At 50.1% G+C, this 19,259-nt stretch overlaps 2 protein-coding genes and 1 long non-coding RNA gene across 3 annotated transcripts in view; 2 read left to right on the top strand and 1 right to left on the bottom strand.

Annotated features, from left to right (window-relative positions):
- The first annotated feature begins 1,457 nt into the window (after positions 1–1,457).
- LOC149912358 (rho GTPase-activating protein 32-like) lies at positions 1,458–11,388 on the top strand. Its single transcript, XM_090130778.1, has 6 exons — positions 1,458–1,466; positions 9,529–9,610; positions 10,090–10,233; positions 10,518–10,620; positions 10,716–10,848; positions 11,014–11,388. The coding sequence occupies exons 1-6, from the start codon at positions 1,458–1,460 to the stop codon at positions 11,119–11,121; spliced, it is 579 nt and encodes a 192-aa protein (XP_089986904.1). The 3' UTR covers positions 11,122–11,388.
- Positions 11,153–13,781, top strand: LOC149912357 (rho GTPase-activating protein 32-like). The gene is made up of 4 exons (XM_090130777.1): positions 11,153–11,194; positions 12,607–12,755; positions 12,931–13,076; positions 13,265–13,781. The coding sequence occupies exons 1-4, from the start codon at positions 11,153–11,155 to the stop codon at positions 13,690–13,692; spliced, it is 765 nt and encodes a 254-aa protein (XP_089986903.1). The 3' UTR covers positions 13,693–13,781.
- A 4,120-nt stretch (positions 13,782–17,901) lies between these two features.
- The window catches only part of LOC149912352 (uncharacterized), a 73,372-nt gene continuing 72,014 nt past the window's right edge, over positions 17,902–19,259 (bottom strand). Inside the window, exons 2-3 of the long non-coding RNA XR_016462121.1 lie at positions 18,092–18,416; positions 17,902–17,977 (exon numbers count right to left, since the gene is read on the bottom strand). This is a non-coding gene — a long non-coding RNA (uncharacterized LOC149912352). The remainder of the gene's footprint in view (positions 17,978–18,091; positions 18,417–19,259) is intronic.

The raw sequence follows: 19,259 nt of genomic DNA, 5'->3' as shown, positions 1-19,259 counted from the left end.
GTGAAATGTTCCAGCTTCTAGAAGGACATCAGGACAAAGATATGTAATGAAAATAAGTCCAGGCTGGCTGTCCTTGTGGGCATCAGCTGCTGGCATCTGCATTGCTGCTGGCATGAGCATGGCAAAGCAGGTAAAAGATTGCTTTTCCTTGTGTCACACAGGAGCTCTGTAGTTGAAAGCTAGAGGGATGCAAAAGAAATAGCTGCAACCTCTGCCAGACATGGCAAAGGTGAGTGGGATGTTGTTTCAATTAGTGCTGATGTCAGGAAGGACTGTAAGGATGGAAAGGCTGGTGTTTGCCATGGGCAGGGAAACACATCTGGTTTTCATTTTCTCTTTCTCTTTGAGTTCCAGATAAACAGGGGAGAGTGTGGCCTCACCTTGGAACTCTCCTGCCCTCTTCTGCTGAGATGGAGAAATGTTCCAGCTTCTAGAAGAACATCAGGACAAAGATATGTAATGAAAATAAGTCCAGGCTGGTTGTCCTTGTGGGCATCAGCTGCTGGCATCTGCATAGGTGTTGCCATGAGCATGGCACAGCAGGTAAAAGATTGCTTTTCCTTGTGTGACACAGGAGCTCTTGATTGAAAGCTAGAGGGATGCAATAGAAAGAGCTGCAACCTCTGCCAAACATGGCAAGGGTGAGTGGGATTTTGTTTCAATTAGTGCTGATGGCAGGAGGACTGTAAGGATGGAAAGGCTGGTGTTTGCCATGGGCAGGGAAACACATCTGGTTTTCATTTTCTCTTTCACTTTGAGTGCCAGATAAACAGGGGAGACTGTGCCCTCACCTTGGAACTCTCCTGCCCTATTCTGCTGAGATGGAGAAATGTTCCAGCTTCTAGAAGCACATCAGGACAAAGATATGTAATGAAAATAAGTCCAGGCTGGCTGCCCTTGTGGGCATCAGCTGCTGGCATCTGCATTGCTGCTGCCATGAGCATGGCACAGCAGGTAAAAGGTTGCTTTTCCTTGTGTGACACAGGAGCTCTTGACTTGAAAGCTAGAGGGATGCAATAGAAAGAGCTGAAACCTCTCCCAGACATGGCAAAGGTGAGTGGGATGTTGTTTCAATTAGTGCTGATGTCAGGAAGGACTTTAAGGATGGAAAGGCTGGTGTTTGCCATGGGCTGGGAAACACATCTGGTTTTCATTTTCTCTTTCTCTTTGAGTGCCAGATAAACAGGGGAGTGTGTTCCCTCACCATGGAACCCTCCTGCCCTCTGCTGCTCAGAGGGAGAAATGTTCCAGCTTCTAGAAGGACATCAGGACAAAGATATCTAATGAAAATAAGTCCAGGCTGGCTGTCCTTGTGGGCATCAGCTGCTGGCATCTGGACTTCTGCTGCCATGAGCATGGCAAAGCAGGTAAAAGGTTGCTTTTCCTTGTGTGACACAGGAGCTCTTGACTTGAAAGCTAGAGGGATGCAATAGAAAGAGCTGAAACCTCTCCCAGACATGGCAAAGGTGAGTGGGATGTTGTTTCAATTAGTGCTGATGTCAGGAAGGACTTTAAGGATGGAAAGGCTGGTGTTTGCCATGGGCTGGGAAACACATCTGGTTTTCATTTTCTCTTTCTCTTTGAGTGCCAGATAAACAGGGGAGTGTGTTCCCTCACCATGGAACCCTCCTGCCCTCTGCTGCTCAGAGGGAGAAATGTTCCAGCTTCTAGAAGGACATCAGGACAAAGATATCTAATGAAAATAAGTCCAGGCTGGCTGTCCTTGTGGGCATCAGCTGCTGGCATCTGGACTTCTGTGCAATGAGCATGGCAAAGCAGGAAAAAATTGCGTTTCCTTGTGTGACACAGGAGCTCTTGACTTGAAAGCTAGAGGGATGCTATAGAAAGAGCTGCAACCTCTGCCAGACATGGCAAAGTTGAGTGGGATGTTGTTTCAATTAGTGCTGATGTCAGGAAGACTTTAAGGATGGAAAGGCTGGTGTTTGCTATGGGCAGGGAAACACATCTGGTTTTCATTTTCTCTTTCTCTTTGAGTGCCAGATAAAGAGCAGAGTGTGACCTCACCTTGCACCCCTCCTGCCCTCTTCTGCTGAGATGGAGAAATGTTCGAGCTTCTAGAGGGACATCAGGATTAAGATATGTAAGGAAAATAAGTCCAGGCTGGCTGTCCTTGTGGGCATCAGCTGCTGGCAACTGCATTGCTGCTGGCATGAGCATGGCACAGCAGGTAAAAGATTGCTTTTCCTTGTGTGACACAGGAGCTCTTGACTTGAAAGCTAGAGGGATGTAATAGAAAGAGCTGCAACCTCTGCCAGACATGGCAAAGGTGAGTGGGATGTTGTTTCCATTGCTGCTGATGTCGGGAAGGACTGTAAGGATGGAAAGGCTGGTGTTTGGCATGGGCAGGGAAACACATCTGTTTTCATTTTGTCTTAATTTTTCAGTGCTAGATAAATGGAGGAGTGTGTGCCCTCACCTTGGACCCCTCCTGCCCTCTTCTGCTGAGATGGAGAAATGTTCCAGATTCTAGAAGGACATCAGGACAAAGATATGTAATGAAAATAAGTCCAGGCTGGCTGTCCTTGTGGGCATCAGCTGCTGCCATCTGCATTGCTGCTGCCATGAGCATGGCACAGCAGGTAAAAGATTGCTTTTCCATGAGTGACACAGGAGCTCTTCACTTGACAGCTGGAGGGATGCAAAAGAAAGAGCTGCAACCTCTGCCAGACATGGCAAAGTTGAGTGGGATGTTGTTTCCATTGCTGCTGATGTCAGGATGGACTGTAAGGATGGAAAGGCTGGTGTTTGGCATGGGCAGGGAAACACATCTGGTTTTCATCTTCTCTTTGTGTTCCAGAAAAAGAGGAGAGTGTGCCTGCAACTTGGACCCCTCCTGCCCTCCTCGGCTGAGATGGTGAAATGTTCCAGCTTCTAGAAGGACATCAGGACAAAGATATGTAATGAAAATAAGTCCAGGCTGGCTGTCCTTGTGGGCATCAGCTGCTGGCATGTGCATTGCTGCTGCCATGAGCATGGCACAGCAGGTAAAAGATTGCTTTTCCTGGTGTGACACAGGAGCTCTTGACTTGACAGCTAGAGGGATGCAATAGAAAGAGCTGCAACCTCTGCCAGACATGGCAAAGGTGAGTGGGATGTTGTTTCAATTAGTGCTCATGTCAGGAAGGACTGTAAGGATGGAAAGGCTGGTGTTTGCCATGGGCAGGGAAACACAGCTGGTTTTCATCTTCTCTTTGGGTGCCAGAAAAAGAGCAGAGTGTGCCTGCAACTTTGACCCCTCCTGCCCTCTTCTGCTGAGATGGTGAAATGTTCCAGCTTCTAGAAGGACATCAGGACAAAGATATGTAATGAAAATAAGTCCAGGCTCGCTGTCCTTGTGGGCATCAGCTGCTGGCATCTGCATTGCTGCTGCCATGAGCATGGCACATCAGGTAAAAGATTGCTTTTCCTTGTGTGACACAGGAGCTCTTGACTTGAAAGCAAGAGGTATGCAATAGAAAGAGCTGCAACCTCTGGCAGACATGGCAAAGGTTAGAGGGATGTTGTTTCTATTCGTGCTGATGTCAGGAAGGACTGTAAGGATGGAAAGGCTGGTGTTTGGCATGGGCAGGGAAACACATCTGGTTTTCATTTTCTCTTTCTCTTTGAGTGCCAGATAAACAGGGGAGAGTGTGCCCTCACCTTGGTACTCTCCTGCCCTCTGCTGCTCAGAGGGAGAAATTTCCAAGCTTCTAGAAGGACATCAGGACAAAGATATGTAATGTAAATAAGTCCAGGCTGGCTGTCCTTGTGGGCATCAGCTGCTGGCATCTGCATAGGTGTTGCCATGAGCATGGCACAGCAGGTAAAAGATTGCTTTTCCTTGTGTGACACAGGAGCTCTTGACTTGAAAGCTAGAGGGATGCAATAGAAAGAGCTGCAACCTCTGCCAGACATGGCAAAGATGAGTGGGATGTTGTTTCCATTGCTGCTGATGTCGGGAAGGACTGTAAGGATGGATAGGCTGATGTTTGCCATGGGCAGGGAAACACATCTGTTTTCATTTTGTCTTAATTTTTCAGTGCTAGATAAATGGAGGAGTGTGTGCCCTCACCTTGGAACTCTCCTGCCCTCTGCTGCTCAGATAGAGAAATGTCCCAACTTCTAGAAGGACATCAGGACAAAGATATGTAATGTAAATAAGTCCAGGCTGGCTGTCCTTGTGGGCATCAGCTGCTGTCATGTGCATTGCTGCTGCCATGAGCATGGCAAAGCAGGTAAAAGATTGCTTTTCCTTGTGTGACACAGGAGCTCTTCACTTGAGAGCTGGAGGGATGCAATAGAAAGAGCTGCAACCTCTGGCAGACATGGCAAAGGTGAGTGGGATGTTGTTTCAATTCGTGCTGATGTCAGGATGGACTGTAAGGATGGAAAGGCTGGTGTTTGGCATGGGCAGGGAAACACATCTGGTTTTCATCTTCTCTTTCTCTTTGAGTGCCAGATAAACAGGGGAGAGCGTGCCCTCACCTTGGTACTCTCCTGCCCTCTTCTGCTCAGAGGGAGAAATTTCCAAGCTTCTAGAAGGACATCAGGACAAAGATATGTAATGAAAATAAGTTCAGGCTGTCTGTCCTTGTGTGCATCAGCTGCTGGCATCTGCATTGCTGCTGGCATGAGCATGGCACAGCAGGTAAAAGATTGCTTTTCCTTGTGTGACACAGGAGCTCTTGACTTGAAAGTGAGAGGGATGCAATAGAAAGAGCTGCAACCTCTGCCAGACATGGCAAAGGTGAGTGGGATGTTGTTTCAATTACTGCTGCTGATGTCAGGAAGGACTGTAAGGATGGAAATAACATCCTTCCCTAGACAGAGCATCGCTGTCCTGAATGCTCTGAATTCAGTGCTGATGTCCGAATTAATTGCAAGGTATCAATCTAACACTGAATATTTTTTGCCAGAGGAGATGAGGGCTGTGCTACCCATCATTTCAGTAATTCTGAGTAACTTTCTGTTTGCCTTTACCAAGGTCTGCTGTTACAATCGTGGTATCAGTAATGTCTGTCTGGAATCATTGTTAGGGTCTGAGATCTGATTTTTTTCTTTCTGGAGGGACCACTGAAATGAAAATTCAGACATGTAAGGAATAAACACAATTAATAGGCATTTCTGATCAGAGTGGAGTCACTTCTTGTATTCAGAATCACAGATTCATCGAATTTTGTCATTTGTATTTGTGAACCTCAATTTCACAACACCAAGAGGTTATTCTAGCTTTGGTATCTTGCGACTTTGTTTATTACTACATAACTGTAACCATAAATGTCTAGGAGCATGGAGATGGAGAAATTAATCTTCCTGTAATTCTCTGTACTGCAGCCCCGTGGTTGTCAACACCTAATGCAATATTGAAATTTCAGTTGAGAAATTGAAAGCTGTCCCTAACAAAAAAACATCTGCATTTGTTATTGAAATCACAGTAAGGATCAAGAAATCCAAATGCTTCTAGCATAACCACGATTATAGGCAGTGTTTAGACAAGCTCTTACAGGAAAACCATGAACACAAGGCTAGAGAGAGACTAAGTGATGCACTCTGCATGAATACTCATGGAAGTCTTCACAGTGCAGGAGTCTGATCTGATTACAGATGCTGTGCTTTAAGTACCCCTAATCATATCTTTTTTTTCACTGTTGTGCAGGGGTTGGACTCAGTGATCTCTGGAGGCTGGAGATGCTGTTTGCTAATGGCAGATGGAGAGAGGAAAAGCAAGTGCAAGGCATGCTGTGCATAGCCACCACATGGCATCTGCACCATTTCCCCCTGCACAAAGGAGGAGCAGCTCAGAAGCTTGGCCTGGGCCAGGGAAGGGAGCAGACAAACATCTGGACCGACCCCAAACGAGCTGGTTCTGCAGGTTGGGTGTCTTCTGCTGCTTGTCTCACATCCTGCTGCTCAGCGGTAGATTTGTTCCTGCTCAGTGCTAACAGGAAACTCACACAGCATTTCTGTTTCAGCTGTGCCAACGCTTTGATCCCTTGCTGCTTGGATGGGGCGTTTGAAGAATGATGCCTGTGCTGATGTCCAGCCAGGCTTTGGGGATGAGTCTCCACACCAGGGTCCGTCTGACAGGACTGAGGGTTGGGGATCCAGCCAGGTCGAGTCCAGTGTGCTTTGCTCTTGTTCTTAGTGCTTGTTTTTGCTCAGGAGGGCAGGAGGTGAACCTCGTGAACCAATGCCTGCAGACGGGGTTTGCAGAGAAAGAGGTCCTGCAGGCCTTGTGTGACAGCCACGGAGCTGCAGCGAGGCTGCATCCGTGTAAAACACCAGAGATCCACGGAGGTGTGAAGGGGAGCTGTGGGCTGCAGTCACGCAGGAAGGGATGTGCATGCTCGGGGTTTGGTTGTTGTGTGTGTGTTAAGTGACTGTGATACCACTGCTGGGTCAGTGTGAGTGTACGGAACAAGTGTGACAGCCTTTTTGATGGAGCCCTGTGAAAGGAGTCCTATGGATTTGAGATCCAACTATCAGCCCGTGGGCATCATCCAGGAGTTGGGGTAGGGGATGAGGCAAGGGAAGTTGGGCTAAGAAAGGGATAAAGCAGTCTGGCAGTAGTTCTGTGTTTCTCCCATCTCCTGCTTTATTTCCTTCCAGGTGAAATAGATGGGTGCTGCAACATGCCCTTGAATGTAACAAAACCCACTCTAGTGTGGATTTGACATGGGCCCAGCACTGCAAGGTACGCTGCTGGGAGGAAGCGTCCATCTGGCTGAGGGCAGGAAGGCCCTCCAGAGGGATGCACTGAGGCCAGTTGTGCGAGGCTCAACAAGAGCAAGCGCCAGGTCCTGCGCTTTGGTCATGACGACCCCGTGCCAGCTTCTCCAGGATTTGGCTGGGGTAGAATTCCAAGCAGCCCCTGATTCCAGAACGTTGGGCTGGGCTGTTGGAATCTTCTGCCCTTGTGACTGGTCTTGCCTCCCCACCCTGTCCGTCGTGGTGGAGCAGCCTGGTGGCCCTCAGTGATGTCATAAGGGCTAGAATGAGGGGAGGAGCAGTGCGTGCTGCGTCCCTTCATTGGAGCGCTGGAGCTCTGACTGAGCAGCTCGCTTGTTGCACTTGTGCACCGACTGCGTCCCTTTGTCTTCACACCGTGCTGTGCAGCACCTTGTAGGTAAGCTGAGACAGTGTGGGAGAGACGGGGGGACAGTGAGTGCTGAGAACTGCTGGCTGGCGGAGCTCATAGGATCACATTATCTCCATCAGCAGAGGGGTGGCCATGAGGGACAGGGAGGTGATCGTCCCCCTCTGCTCTGCTCTTGTGAGGCCCCATCTGCAGTACAGTGTCCAGAATAACAGGGAGCTGTTGGAGAGGGTCCAGAGGCGAGCCACAGAGATGATCAGGGGACAGGAGCACCTCCCCTGCCAAGACAGGCTGAGGGAGCTGGGCTTGTTCAGCCTGGAGAAAAGAAGGCAGTGGGGTGACCTCATGGCAGCCTTCAGTACCTAAAGGGAGCCTAAAAAGAGGAGGGGAATCAACTCTTTGAAAGGGTAGATAACTGCAGGACAAGGGGAAATGGTTTTAAGTTGAAAACTTAAGTTTTTAAGTTGAGGGAGGGCAGATTTTGGTTTTTCCCTTGTAGTCTTTGCTAAACCGTGGAAGCAAACTGACCTGCTCTTTCTCTCTCCTCTCTCCACCCTCTGCCTGCTTCCCTGGTGCAGCTTTTGCTCGTGGAAGATCAGAGCAAAGTGACAAGGAAAGGCTGCGGATTCGTGAGATTTCTCTCCCTCGTTCTGATCTCTTGCCAGGTACCTGCCATGCTTTGTCCCCCCACATGCTTTAGCAGCCCGTGACGCCCCGTGTTTAGTAACACAGCCTCATCCAGCTTTGATGGGACGCTGGTCACGTGTGGGTTTTCTCCACGTGCTCTGCAGCTCAGCCCTCAGAAGGATGCTGTCTGTGGTGCTGTGACCAGCTGGTCTACAGGAAACCAATCCCTTAGGCAAAGAGTCCCAGCCCCAGCTTGTGCAGAGCTGCACAGCATCACCAGGGACACCAGCAGGCGTGCTTGGGCTGTGTGAGTGTGCCCGACAGCTGTAGGGAGCACAGCAGTGATGTGAACAGAGAAAATAAAAGTGTGTTTCTTTTCAGTTCCAGCTTGTCACACCTACGCTGATGGCTGTGGCGTGCAGCGAGATCAGCTGTGGGCCTGACCTGGCATGGACAGAGGTAGAGTATGAAGCTCTGATTGGTCTTTGTTCCCTGACTGCAGCCAGCAGAGTGAGCCGCAGATGTGCTCTCCTGCTTTCCAAGAGAGCTCCTCTGTGGCAAGACAGTAGTGCAAGAGTGGCAAGTTTATAAAAGTACCAGAGCCATCTCGGGTGTTGTGTTTGTCCTCTACTGACTTTTCCCTTGAAATGGCTGCAGAAACAACAATCATTCTCTGCTCTGTTTGGCCTCGCTGTTGGTTGGACTGCTCAAGAGAGCTGCTTGGTGCTTGCAATGGCACTGTTTGCACCTTGTAACTGCAGCCGTAGCTTTGGTTTCCCTCTTTACGGTCTCCTAGCATCTGAAACAGTCAGCCTTCCTGCACAAAGAGCGCAGGAAAGGAGGGGCCAAAATGGACAAGGCCACCTGTCTGCGTCAGTGCCATTGCTGATTAGTCTCGGTGGGGAGAGATGCATCTTTGCATTGCCTGGCGTGTGCCTGCTGCACACCAGGGAGAGAAACAGCCGCTATTAGACTTGCAGTTCCTTCTCAAGTGCCCATGATAAGGACCGAGTGCATTTCCTGCAGCTTTCTCTGCAGATGTGCTCCTCACCTTGAAGTCCTCCTTGTTGGTTCCCAGCTCCTCACCGTGGCCTGTGCTCTCTGTTTCAGACTGAGAACAAGGGGAAACCCCTGCTGGACCATGAGGTGGCACCTGTGAATGTTCCAGCTATTGCTGCTGCCCATGCTATTAAGAGATACGTTGCCCAGGCAGCGGATGAACTCTCCTTTGAGGTAAGCAGTTCAAGGCGTTCCTTGTTGTTCAATTTTACAATGGCAAATGCCTTCAGAGCTGCACTGGTGCAAGTGCTCTCATGCTCGGCGATGTTTGGCAGTGCAGAAGTATGCAGTCATTTGAGCTGTGCTTTCCTCCCAGCCGTGCTGAAGCTGGGATTGACGTTGCAATCTCTTGCAGGTGGGAGACATCGTGTGTGTCATCGACATGCCACCAAAGGAGCTGACCCCCTGGTGGAGAGGCAAGCTCGGCTTCCAGGTAGGCACAAGCTTCAGACTGGAGAGTGCAACTTCAGTAAAGGCAGGAATCTCAGCTTAGAGCTGCTCTGCCTGCTCAGGATGCCTAAAGGACATAAACAGTTTCCCTGTGTCGGTGTCAGGGGACCTTGCCTTTGGCTGCAAATGATGAAAAATTATTACCTTTATGCTGTGAACTATGGCCATTTTCTGCTGGATAGTCTTATGGAACGTCAGGCAAGCACGTTCCGAGGGAAATGTTACGTGGCTTTTGGTTTAACAGTTCAGACCTGAGAAGTGCTGCATGCAATAGTTGGCCTCTCTTCTTGTTATAGGTTGGATTTTTCCCAGGGGAGTGTGTGGAACTCATTAATAAGATCATTCCTGAGGCACTCATCAATTCTGTGCCAAAGCCAGGTACGGATGTTACATTTGATGGTGTGGGAAAGCAAAATGAAGTCTTTTTGGGGGTGTGTTCCATGTTTAGTACCTCCTTTATCGATGCCACATTGTCCTCTGGGTTGATGATCCTTCATGCACACCATGGGGCAGGGATTTGGTGCAATCTTCCTGTGTTTATGACTGGACTTGGGGAAACTATAGAACTCTCATGGAATGGCTTGGGATGGAAGGGACCTCAGGGATCCTCAAGCTTCCACTTCCCTGCATCAGGCTGTGCTTCCAGCCCCCACATTTAATGTCAGATTAGACCAGCCTGCCGAGGGCCCCATCCAACCTGGCCTTGGGCTCCTCCAGAGATGGGGAAAATCCCTTTTTGTATGTACTGGTTGGTAATGTTCTTCCCGTTCTGACGTGCTCTGTAGAATGTGCTGTGCTCGGCCTCGTCCAACGGAGCCAGACCTGAAATGACCTGGTTTCTTCCTTTTGTTGTGCAGTGCCCAAAAAACGCAGCAAGATCCTCACCTTCCTTCGTTCCTTGGTGAAGGCCCGCCCAAAGAAACCGACCGAGCGGGAGGTGGAGAAGGAAAGGGTGTTTGGCGGTGACCTGGGAGAGCATCTTCTCCACTCCGGTCGTGATGGTAAGGAGCTGCCCATTCCTGAGATCTTCCTCTGCTGGGCATCTAAAGAAGATGAAAGGGAGCTCGTATCTAGCAGGGGGCAGGCTGACAGCAGTGGAGACACGTGTAATGGGAGTTGATGGCTGAAGGATAAAGTGAGGCGGATGCTCCTAAGAGACAAGCACATCTGTATTTGCTTCAGCCAAGCCTGGCTGGGCTTAGTGGATGGGATGTGACTCCCGGGAGCACAGCCTGCAGCACGATTGAATCAGGAGCTCCACTGACGGCTGGCACGTGTTCTTCAGTCCCCCAGGTCCTCCAGAACTGCGCTGAGTTCATTGAGCAGCACGGCGTGGTGCAGGGGATATACCGCCTGTCCGGCGTCGCGTCCAACATCCAGAGGCTGCGGTAAGAGTGCTGCGACTGACACAGCCTGAGTGCATCTGGTGTGGCTTTGGGCTTGCCTTCCTCTCGCTCAACCGGGTTTGCGTCCCTCTCTCCAGGCAGGAATTTGAGTCGGAGCAGATTCCTGAGCTCACCGTCCGTGACATTCACAGCGTGAGCTCCCTCTGCAAGATGTACTTCAGGGAGCTCCCGAACCCTCTGCTCACCCACCAGCTGTACGGCAAGTTCTCGGTAAGCACAAGGCCACGTCTTTCATTTCCCTCTTCCTGGGCCTCTTGGCAGATGGCTGCAGCAGTGCCCCAGCTCGGAGGCCCTTTTGCTGTCAGCCCCACGAGGTTTACTCGCAGTGGTGTACTAGCCTGATTGGTGTCTCGCTCCCTTTCTGCACTACTCCAGGATGCTGTTGGTGCCGCTACAGAGGAGGAGCGGCTGCTCAGAATGCAGGACGTCATCCAGCAGCTGCCCGCTCCTCACTACAGGTCAGTGCTGCCCTCAGCCTGCTGAGCTCAGCCCTGCTGCATTGCAGAGGGCAACGATGCGGTTCCAGCCTCTGTCTCTCGCCGGCAACACGATGCCTGTGTATGCTGAAGGGTTGAAGGCTCCATGGGCTTACTTTATGGGGTCAGTTCCTGGGCACGGGGGCACGCTTGGTGCAGCTGATGGCTGCGGCTGTGCTGTGCTGGGGCTTGGTGCTGCAGCGTGGCACTCAGTCAGGTTGGATCTACTTCATCTTCGGTGACAGTAGCAATCACAAGAAGTAGCATGAATGGAGGTTTGCTTTCTGAATTGCAGCACGGCATGCTCGTTGGTGCTGAACGTTTGCCTCTCTTGTTTTCCAGGACACTGGAGTTCCTGATGAGACACTTGGCGTGTCTGGCTGGGAGCTCCACGATAACAAACATGCATGCCAAGAACCTAGCCATTGTGTGGGCTCCAAACCTCTTAAGGTAAGCTTCTGCTTCTGTTTCAACACTTCCTCTGTTCTCCAGTTAAGAAAAACTGTCCTCTTTTTTCTCCATCAAATGTGCTCTTCTCCTGTAAAATCTGTGGCTGACAGAAGCGCAGGAGCCTGGGCTGTTCTCCATCCCCACGGGCACAATGTCTAGGTGACAATTTCTGCAGTCTTGTTGAGATGGGACTGACGTGTCCTTGATCATCCAGGGGAATTTCTGCAGTGGCATCACTGATTGCCCACCGCGGAAGTCTCCAGAGCCTCAGCTGGCAGCTTTTGGCTGCAACAATTCAGACTCTGGGAAACGGTCTTGGAGAAATGACTTCTAAAATCTGCCTTTTCTACAGATCACAGCAGAACGAGTCTGCCTGCGCCAGCGGAAGAGCTGCCTGCATGGAGCTGCAGACGCAGTCGGATGTGGTGGAATTTCTCATCAACCACACAGACGTCCTCTTCTGCTCCAAATCCAGAGCAGACATCGCAGATGCAGCAGGTGAGTGTCTTCCTCCATTAGCTTGATCTTGACCTGACACCTTGATCAAATGCAGGCCTTCTCCGGGACCTTTGAAATTCTCTTTTACCATCAAGGGGACTGCAGACCTCTGGGCTTCCATTAGGGTGTGGCATCCTGTTGCTGGATGCTGAGAATGTCCAAGCCCAAACTTCACAAGGAGGAAACTGTCATTATTATGGTTTGCATGCAGGAGAAGCTTGATGCGAGTGTGGCAGCGAAGCTTTCTCAGTTCCCTGCCCCCATTTCCTTGGGTTTTTCCTTGCCTATTTTGATACAGTAAGCTGCTCTTAATGATGACCGTGTCCTTTGCCATAAACACACCTATGCCCACATGGTTATTTTGGGCTCCTCTTCTTCCAGTGGCTGGGATAAGCAAGCCTGAGAAAAATACAGCACCTCCCCCAGAACCGTGGTGGCTGTGCTGCTGCTTTCTGATCCTCGCTCTTACCTGTGGTTTTCCCTGACAGGGCACAATTCTCTCCCAGGGCCCAAGTCTGTGGGAGTCTCTTCTGCTGCCACAAAGCTGCTAAGCCTGGAGGAGGCACAGGCACAGAGGCGAGGCCACAGCAGCTCTCCCCCTGTGACAGAGAGCAGCAGGGACATTGAAGTGGAAGAAAGCCCTGCAGCTGGACAGGGCAGATTCCACACTGTCATCGACTTTCCATCTGAAAGGTAAAGAGGACTTTCTTTTCCAGCACCGAGCATCATTGTTTGGGTGGGTTTTTCTGTTTTTCTGCAGAAACCAGGCAGTGCTAGGAACAAGCAACTGCTGCCAAGAGCTCAGTGCAGCTCTTCCCTCACCCTGCACCATGCACGACTCACAGCGTTGGCTGTTTTCTCTCTCCAGGCAAAATCCACGCAGCAAGAATGAGGAATCACCAGCTAGCAGTTGGTGTTGCTGCTTCAGCCTCAGAAAGCCATCCTCTGGCAGCAAACGCCAACTGCAGCGCAATGCCAGGCAGCCCTCAGAAACAGCAGTGGTAGTCCTGGCAGGTAAGGGTGCAAATGCAGCTTCTAAATCCCTGCTTTTCAGGAGCATAGAATTCAAGCTTGCTCTGCACTTGTATCTCTTTCTGGCGTTCCAGCCCCTGCCCAACATCTTCAGTTCACCCCTGATCAAGAACCACTGTCATAATTCAGCTTGTGAAAGTTTGACACTAACCCCTGTGTATCCTTTCTAGGTGAATCAAGCCCTTGCCAACCCACAAGATCCAGGGCAAGTAGCGAGGATGCTCTCTGTGCTTCGATCAGTGGAGAGCTCTTAGGAAGCACAAATTGCTGCAGTTCCAACAGCAGCCTTACACATGACAACAGTGATGGAGAGAAGGAGCTCATTCAAGTTCATGCCCTCATTACACCTGGCTCTGCTGAAAATGCTGACCTGGGCCTGCCAGAAACCACAGTCAGCAGCCTGGATTGTAACCAGGAGTCTCTGCAGTGCAGGCCATCCCAAGAGCAGTGTGAGTGCCCCAACAGCAGCACCTCCATGCCGGAACAGGTCAGCATCAGTGAAGAGGAGCAGAGCCTCTTGCAGGGGGACTTTCAATCAGGCCTCCAGTCCCAGGCACCGGACAGCAGCACTGAGAGCTCTGAGCCACTCTCTCCATGACAAGACAGGATGAGTCCCATCTTCACCGTGGACCTCTCACACCCTCCTGTCCTTTATATAATAATAAAAGCACACTCATGCTCAATCAACGCCTTGACTGCATCTGGAGTCTTCATTCACACGGACTGGGATGAATGCAGCACACAGCAAAGCACCCCAGCTTGCAATGCTGTGGCTGTGGGGTGCGTGCAGCACAGCTCCGGGTTTGTTCCTGTTTTGTCTGGCTTTGGGATGTCTGCAGGGGGAGCTCTGCTACCATTTGGCATGGTAGCAAATAATCTCTCGCATCCTGGATGCTGCTCATGATACTCCCAAGCTTCCTGGCTGTGGCTTTGTGACGCTTTTCAGGGCCTTCTGATGCATTTTGATGCCTTGGATGTTGCTTAACACCTCCCTCCTCGCATCATGTCCTTTCCTGGCTCCCAGCTACGAGCTGGCCCTGCAGATCATCTCCAGACCTGTCATCAGCACACTGCGGCAGGAGAAGCTCCCCCTGGCCAACATCAGGCAGTACTGCTTGGTCTGCAGCTCAGTGGCCATTTCCCTTTTAGGCGGCTCCTGCAGAAGAATCAAGCAGCAGAACCTTTTGCTCACCCTGCAGCACACAAATGCTACAAAAGCAGAAACAACATGGGAATCTCTGGGTCTGCAAGACTTCACAGACACTCACCGGCTGTGTCTGATGGTTCCCTCCCATCCTTGATTTCCTTCTCCCCTTCTCCACGTCGGATCCCACTGCTGAGCCATGATCAAGCTGCCCAGTGTGGCAGAGCATCGTGCAGAGCCGTGCTGGCACCTCCTCCCCTTCCTCTCCTGCAGCTCAGCGTGCAACCTGAGCAAGTTTTCTTCTGAGAAAGTGACCAGCTCTTTTCCATCCCTTTGCCCCTACAAACAGTTGTCCAGAGGATCTCGTCCAAGAATTCCTGGAACAGCCTGCAGCTGGCTCTCCTGAAGTTCAGGCTCCTGCCTTTGCTTCCTGCCAGGCCCGCATTCCTTGAGATCACCAACTCAAGGAGGGCATGGTCACTGCAGCCCTGACCGCCTCCTGTCGTAACCCCTGGTGTGCACCATGTCCAGCCATGCTTCCCTTCTGCTTGCTGTGCCCAATGCCTGCACCACAGAGTGATTCTCACTGCACTCCAGGAGTCTGTCAGATTGCTTGCAGCCAGCCATGCTGATTTCCCAGACTGACTGGAATCCCCCATCAGGATGAGAGTCAGTGAGTGCGATGCTTCTGCTGGCTGCAGTAAGCAGCTCCCACCAACAGGCTCTCTTTCCAGGCGGCTGTAGCAGACCCTCACCTCCAGAAGCCCTGCACTGCTGCACTTCCTGATTTTACCCACAAGTTCACAACCTGGTCATGGCTCTTCTTAGTTCTTTGCACTCAACTTCTCATCATAGAGGGCAAATCCCTTGCCTTCCAGAATTCCATAGTATCAATTGTGTCTGCTAATGTCAGGATTTTTTTTCTTTCTTTTCTTTTTCCATTTTCTAGGTAGGAAAATGAATTTCTGAGCCAGGAGAAGCAGAAGTGAAACAGTCTTCCTGGCACTGCTCAGGTTGCAGGAGTTGCCAAGTGCTCCTCAGGTAATGTGTGCTGAAGAGCTGACCTTGGTGGCAGGGGCTGTGGCTGCATTTTGTGCCTGTCATGCGGGAATCCAAGAAAGCCTATTCAGAGCAGGAGCTGCAGAGCGAGATAAACATCACGAGAAGGTAAGGCTGAGAAGCAAGGACACCTCCAGAAAGAAGAGAAAAACTGAGTCAAGTGAGCTGCGTGACGGCCGTGTGATGCTGACCATGATTGGAGGAAGAGCGCATGGCTGGGAATGACTGATGGCTCTGGTTGGATGGGTGCCTGTGTGCACAGAGGTAAGGAGTGTTTGTGGGATGTTTTGCTGGCATCTAACGGCTGTAAGGGGAAGTCAAGAGAGAAAACTTGTGAATGCATAAAAGGGATGTTAAAATCTGGAACAGACTGTTTGGATCATTCACAGCTGAGTCCAGATTGCCACACTGCCAGAACCTGGGGCCTAGGATTTTCCTTTAAGAGTGCCAACTGCTTATTTTAAATGATAAAAAGTAACATTGAAAAAAGCTTCCCTCCTTGCATTAGAATAAGGCATTGATATTTGAAGTTTCTGTCTTTCCATTCCTTTAGCAGCCTGGGTGTTGATGCAGCTGCATGCATCTGCTGCCCTCCCCTTCTGTTTTGTGTAAAAGAACAGTAAAATATGCAATCAGTGTGAGATCTTTTCAAAGTGTTTTACTTTATTTGCCCCTAGGCTGCAATGGCTGGGAAATGGCAGTGTCACCCAGGAGCCCACACGGCGACCTGATGTCTCATTGTTGGGGTCTATTGGAAACCACCACGATGACAAAAGAATGCCTGGGATTCCTCCGGCCCAAATGCCAAACCTTGCACTTGGCTGTGCTGAACCTCATGAGGTTCACCCAGGCCCACCTCTCAAGTCTGCTGAGCTCAAACAGATGTCATTTTTCTCGTGTCCTTCCATTCCGAGTCCATCTGTTCCCCAAAGCAAAAGAATTTGGAGGGAACCACCGACAGTTATGTGAGCGATTTCAGCGTCTATTTCTGATCATGGCAACAACTTCAGAGGTCACACTTAATTTACGGTGCCCGTTGTAATTCTGACCAAGGCTGCAGTTGCAGCTGACTTCCCAAGGCTGCAAGACGTGGTGGTGACACAGCCTTGTGCTTCTGCATTGGTGCTCATCCCACGTTTCCTTTCTCTGTCTCGCAGGTCAGCTCCTGCTGGAAGCAGATGGTATCCCAGTGTGAATGAAGGTCAGTGCAGGAGCAGCTGCTGATGGGAGGAAGGAAGTCCATGCTGAAGAGCTCTGAAGCATCTGCAGGTATGGTTCTGGAGGAGGCAGCAGTGATGTCGGAGGGCTCCCCAGCAGGAAGCTGTCTCATCCAAATGCTTGCTGAGTGGTTGGAAGGGAGCTTTCTGCATGACAGCAGCACCAGCTGCTTGCTTCAAATGCTGCAAAGACAAGGATTAGCACGAGTTCCAGTATCTACAGTATCATCACGAATCACGATAGGATTACAATGTGTCCTCATACAAACGCAGCCATTTCTCTCTGAGTCCAGAGGCTGTCCGGAAAGCATCTTTGAGGTCTCTCACACCAAACCACTGCTGTCCGTGTGGGATCTGACTCATTAGGGTATAGGGGTTAGGAACCACAGGCTGTCTTTTGAGAACGGGTTCAGTCATTTCCTTACATCTTGCACCAGCCGATACGTGCCGTCTGCCTTCCGTGCCGACAGGATTGGGGTGTTATAAGGCCACAGACAAGGTTCCAGAAGACCATCCTTAACCACTGTCTGTGTTACAGCTTTTAGACCCACTCTCCCTTCTAAGGCTATGGGATGTTGTTGCTGTTTCACAGCTCCACTCCCTCCTTGGGCAGTTCTTTGTAAGGGAAAATTGTGAGTCCACCCCGATTTCCTTCCCCTGCCCACAGCTTTGGATTCATTTCTTCTCATCATCAGCTGTTAACACATTCATTGACACCTGATGTCTGTTTCACAGACTTGCAGCTGTAATCCTCATTTAACTGTTAAATCTCTCCCCCATAAATCGGTCCCTGCTTCAGGCACAGAGAACAATTGCCCTGCAACTATTTTATCTTTCCATTTTAGTTCTGTGGTCTCCAAGAGTGGAGCTGTTATTTCTGATCCCTCAGCCCCAGTTATGCACAACAGCCACATCCAGATACACGTCTGGTACCTCTGAACTAGCTAATGCTGTAGGATGGAATGTTGTTTCTGCACTGGCTATCAAATGTGGGATTGCTCTGAAGTAGTACAGCACCATGTGTTTTGTAACTTGCCCTTAGAAACAGTTTGAAAAAGTAGAAAGACTTTATTAGTATTAGTAAAAAGAAGTTATTTCATAATATATCTTAGAAATACAGTTGTTCAATCATGTGATCAATTCTCACTTACAGAACTGTAATAGTTACAAATTGCATGGGTATAGTATTCAGGACCAGAAAGCATGTTGTAAGGCCATTCTGTTTGGATAGGAGAAGCTCAGCAAAAGAAAAACAGACTCCAAAGAAGCCAGGGCCTCCACACAAGGCCGAACTGACTCACTCTGTGGGCAGGTTGGGATGCAACAGGCAGGCATCAAGAGACTCCCCTCTGTCCTCCTTCCAAACTTCTCTCTATTCAGGGATGAGCAGGTAGCCAGAAATACTGGCCAAGTGTTGATAAGCAGCTGTCAGGCGTTCAATAATTAGCAGTATACCTGCTGAGCTAGCAACAATTGGTGTTTAGCCAGTCACACACACACACACAGAATGGCCCGGGTTGGAAGGGACCTGAAGGATCAGGAATCTCCAACTGCCTGCCACAGGCAGGGCCACCAACCTCTGTAGCACTGCACATATGCACATTTCTGGATATAAACAGCAGTGTGGGAAAAAGCTCTATGCTGTGGATGAAAAGGGTGAATCAGAATGGCTTAACAGCTGTCTCACAACGAAAAGCAATCCCTTACCTGCTGTGCCATGCTCATGGCAGCAGCAATGCAGATGCCAGCAGCTGATGCCCACAAGGACAGCCAGCCTGGACTTATTTTCATTACATATCTTTGTCCTGATGTCCTTCTAGAAGCTGGAACAGTTCTCCATCTCAGCAGAAGAGGGCAGGAGGGGTCCAAGGTTAGGGCACACTCTCCTCTATCTATCTAGCACTGAAAGATTAAGAGAACATGAAAATAGATGTGTTTCCCTGCCCATGGCAAACACCAGCCTTTCCATCCTTACAGTCCTTCCTGCCATCAGCACTAATTGAAACAACATCCCACTCACCTTTGCCATGTCTGGCAGAGGTTGCAGCTCTGTCTATTGCATCCCTCTAGCTGTCAAGTCAAGAGCTCCTGTGTCACACTAGGAAAAGCAATCTTTTACCTGCTGTGCCATGCTCATGTCAGCAGCAATGCAGATGCCAGCAGCTGATGCCCACAAGGACTGCCAGCCTGGACTTATTTTTATAACATATCTTTGTCCTGATGTCCTTCCAGAAGCTGGGACATTTCTCCCTCTCAGCAGCAGAGGGCAGGAGAGTTGCAAGGTGAGGGCACACTCTCCCCTGTTTATCTGGCACACAAAGAGAAAGAGAAAATGAAAACCAGATGTGTTTCCGTGCCCATGGCAAACACCAGATTTCCATCCTTACAGTCCTTCCTGACATCAGCAGCAATGGAAACAACATCCCACTCAAGTTTGCCATGTCTGGCAGAGGTTGCAGCTCTGTCTATTGCATCCCTCTAGCTGTCAAGTCAAGAGCTCCTGTGTCACACAAGGAAAAGCAATCTCTTACCTGCTGTGCCATGCTCATGTCAGCAGCAATGCAGATGCCAGCAGCTGATGCCCACAAGGACTGCCATCATGGACTTATTTTCATTACATACCTTTTCCTGATGTCCTTCTAGAAGCTGGGACATTTCACCATCTCAGCAGAAGAGGGCAGCGGAGTTACAAGCTGAGGGCACACTCTCCCCTGTTTATCTGGCACTCAAAGAGAAAGAGAAAAT

This window comes from Phasianus colchicus, chromosome Z, assembly GCF_987193195.1.
Source record: "Phasianus colchicus chromosome Z, bPhaCol1.hap1.1, whole genome shotgun sequence".
In the NCBI taxonomy this organism is placed as follows: domain Eukaryota; kingdom Metazoa; phylum Chordata; class Aves; order Galliformes; family Phasianidae; genus Phasianus; species Phasianus colchicus.
The sequence above is the reverse complement of the archived record's forward strand: the minus strand, read 5'-3'. Positions and strand labels throughout refer to the sequence as shown.

Excerpts from the sequence above, each read along its gene's own strand:
- LOC149912358 (XM_090130778.1), top strand. Across the intron at positions 9,611-10,089 it reads CAATTCTGTGCCAAAGCCAG|TGCCCAAAAAACGCAGCAAG; the intron begins GTACGGATGTTA and ends TTTGTTGTGCAG. Across the intron at positions 10,621-10,715 it reads TCCAACATCCAGAGGCTGCG|GCAGGAATTTGAGTCGGAGC; the intron begins GTAAGAGTGCTG and ends CCCTCTCTCCAG.
- LOC149912357 (XM_090130777.1), top strand. The coding sequence starts at position 11,153 with ATGCGGTTCCAGCCTCTGTCTCTCGCCGGCAACACGATGCCT. Across the intron at positions 11,195-12,606 it reads TCGCCGGCAACACGATGCCT|CTGCTAAGCCTGGAGGAGGC; the intron begins GTGTATGCTGAA and ends GCTGCCACAAAG. Across the intron at positions 12,756-12,930 it reads ATCGACTTTCCATCTGAAAG|GCAAAATCCACGCAGCAAGA; the intron begins GTAAAGAGGACT and ends TTCTCTCTCCAG.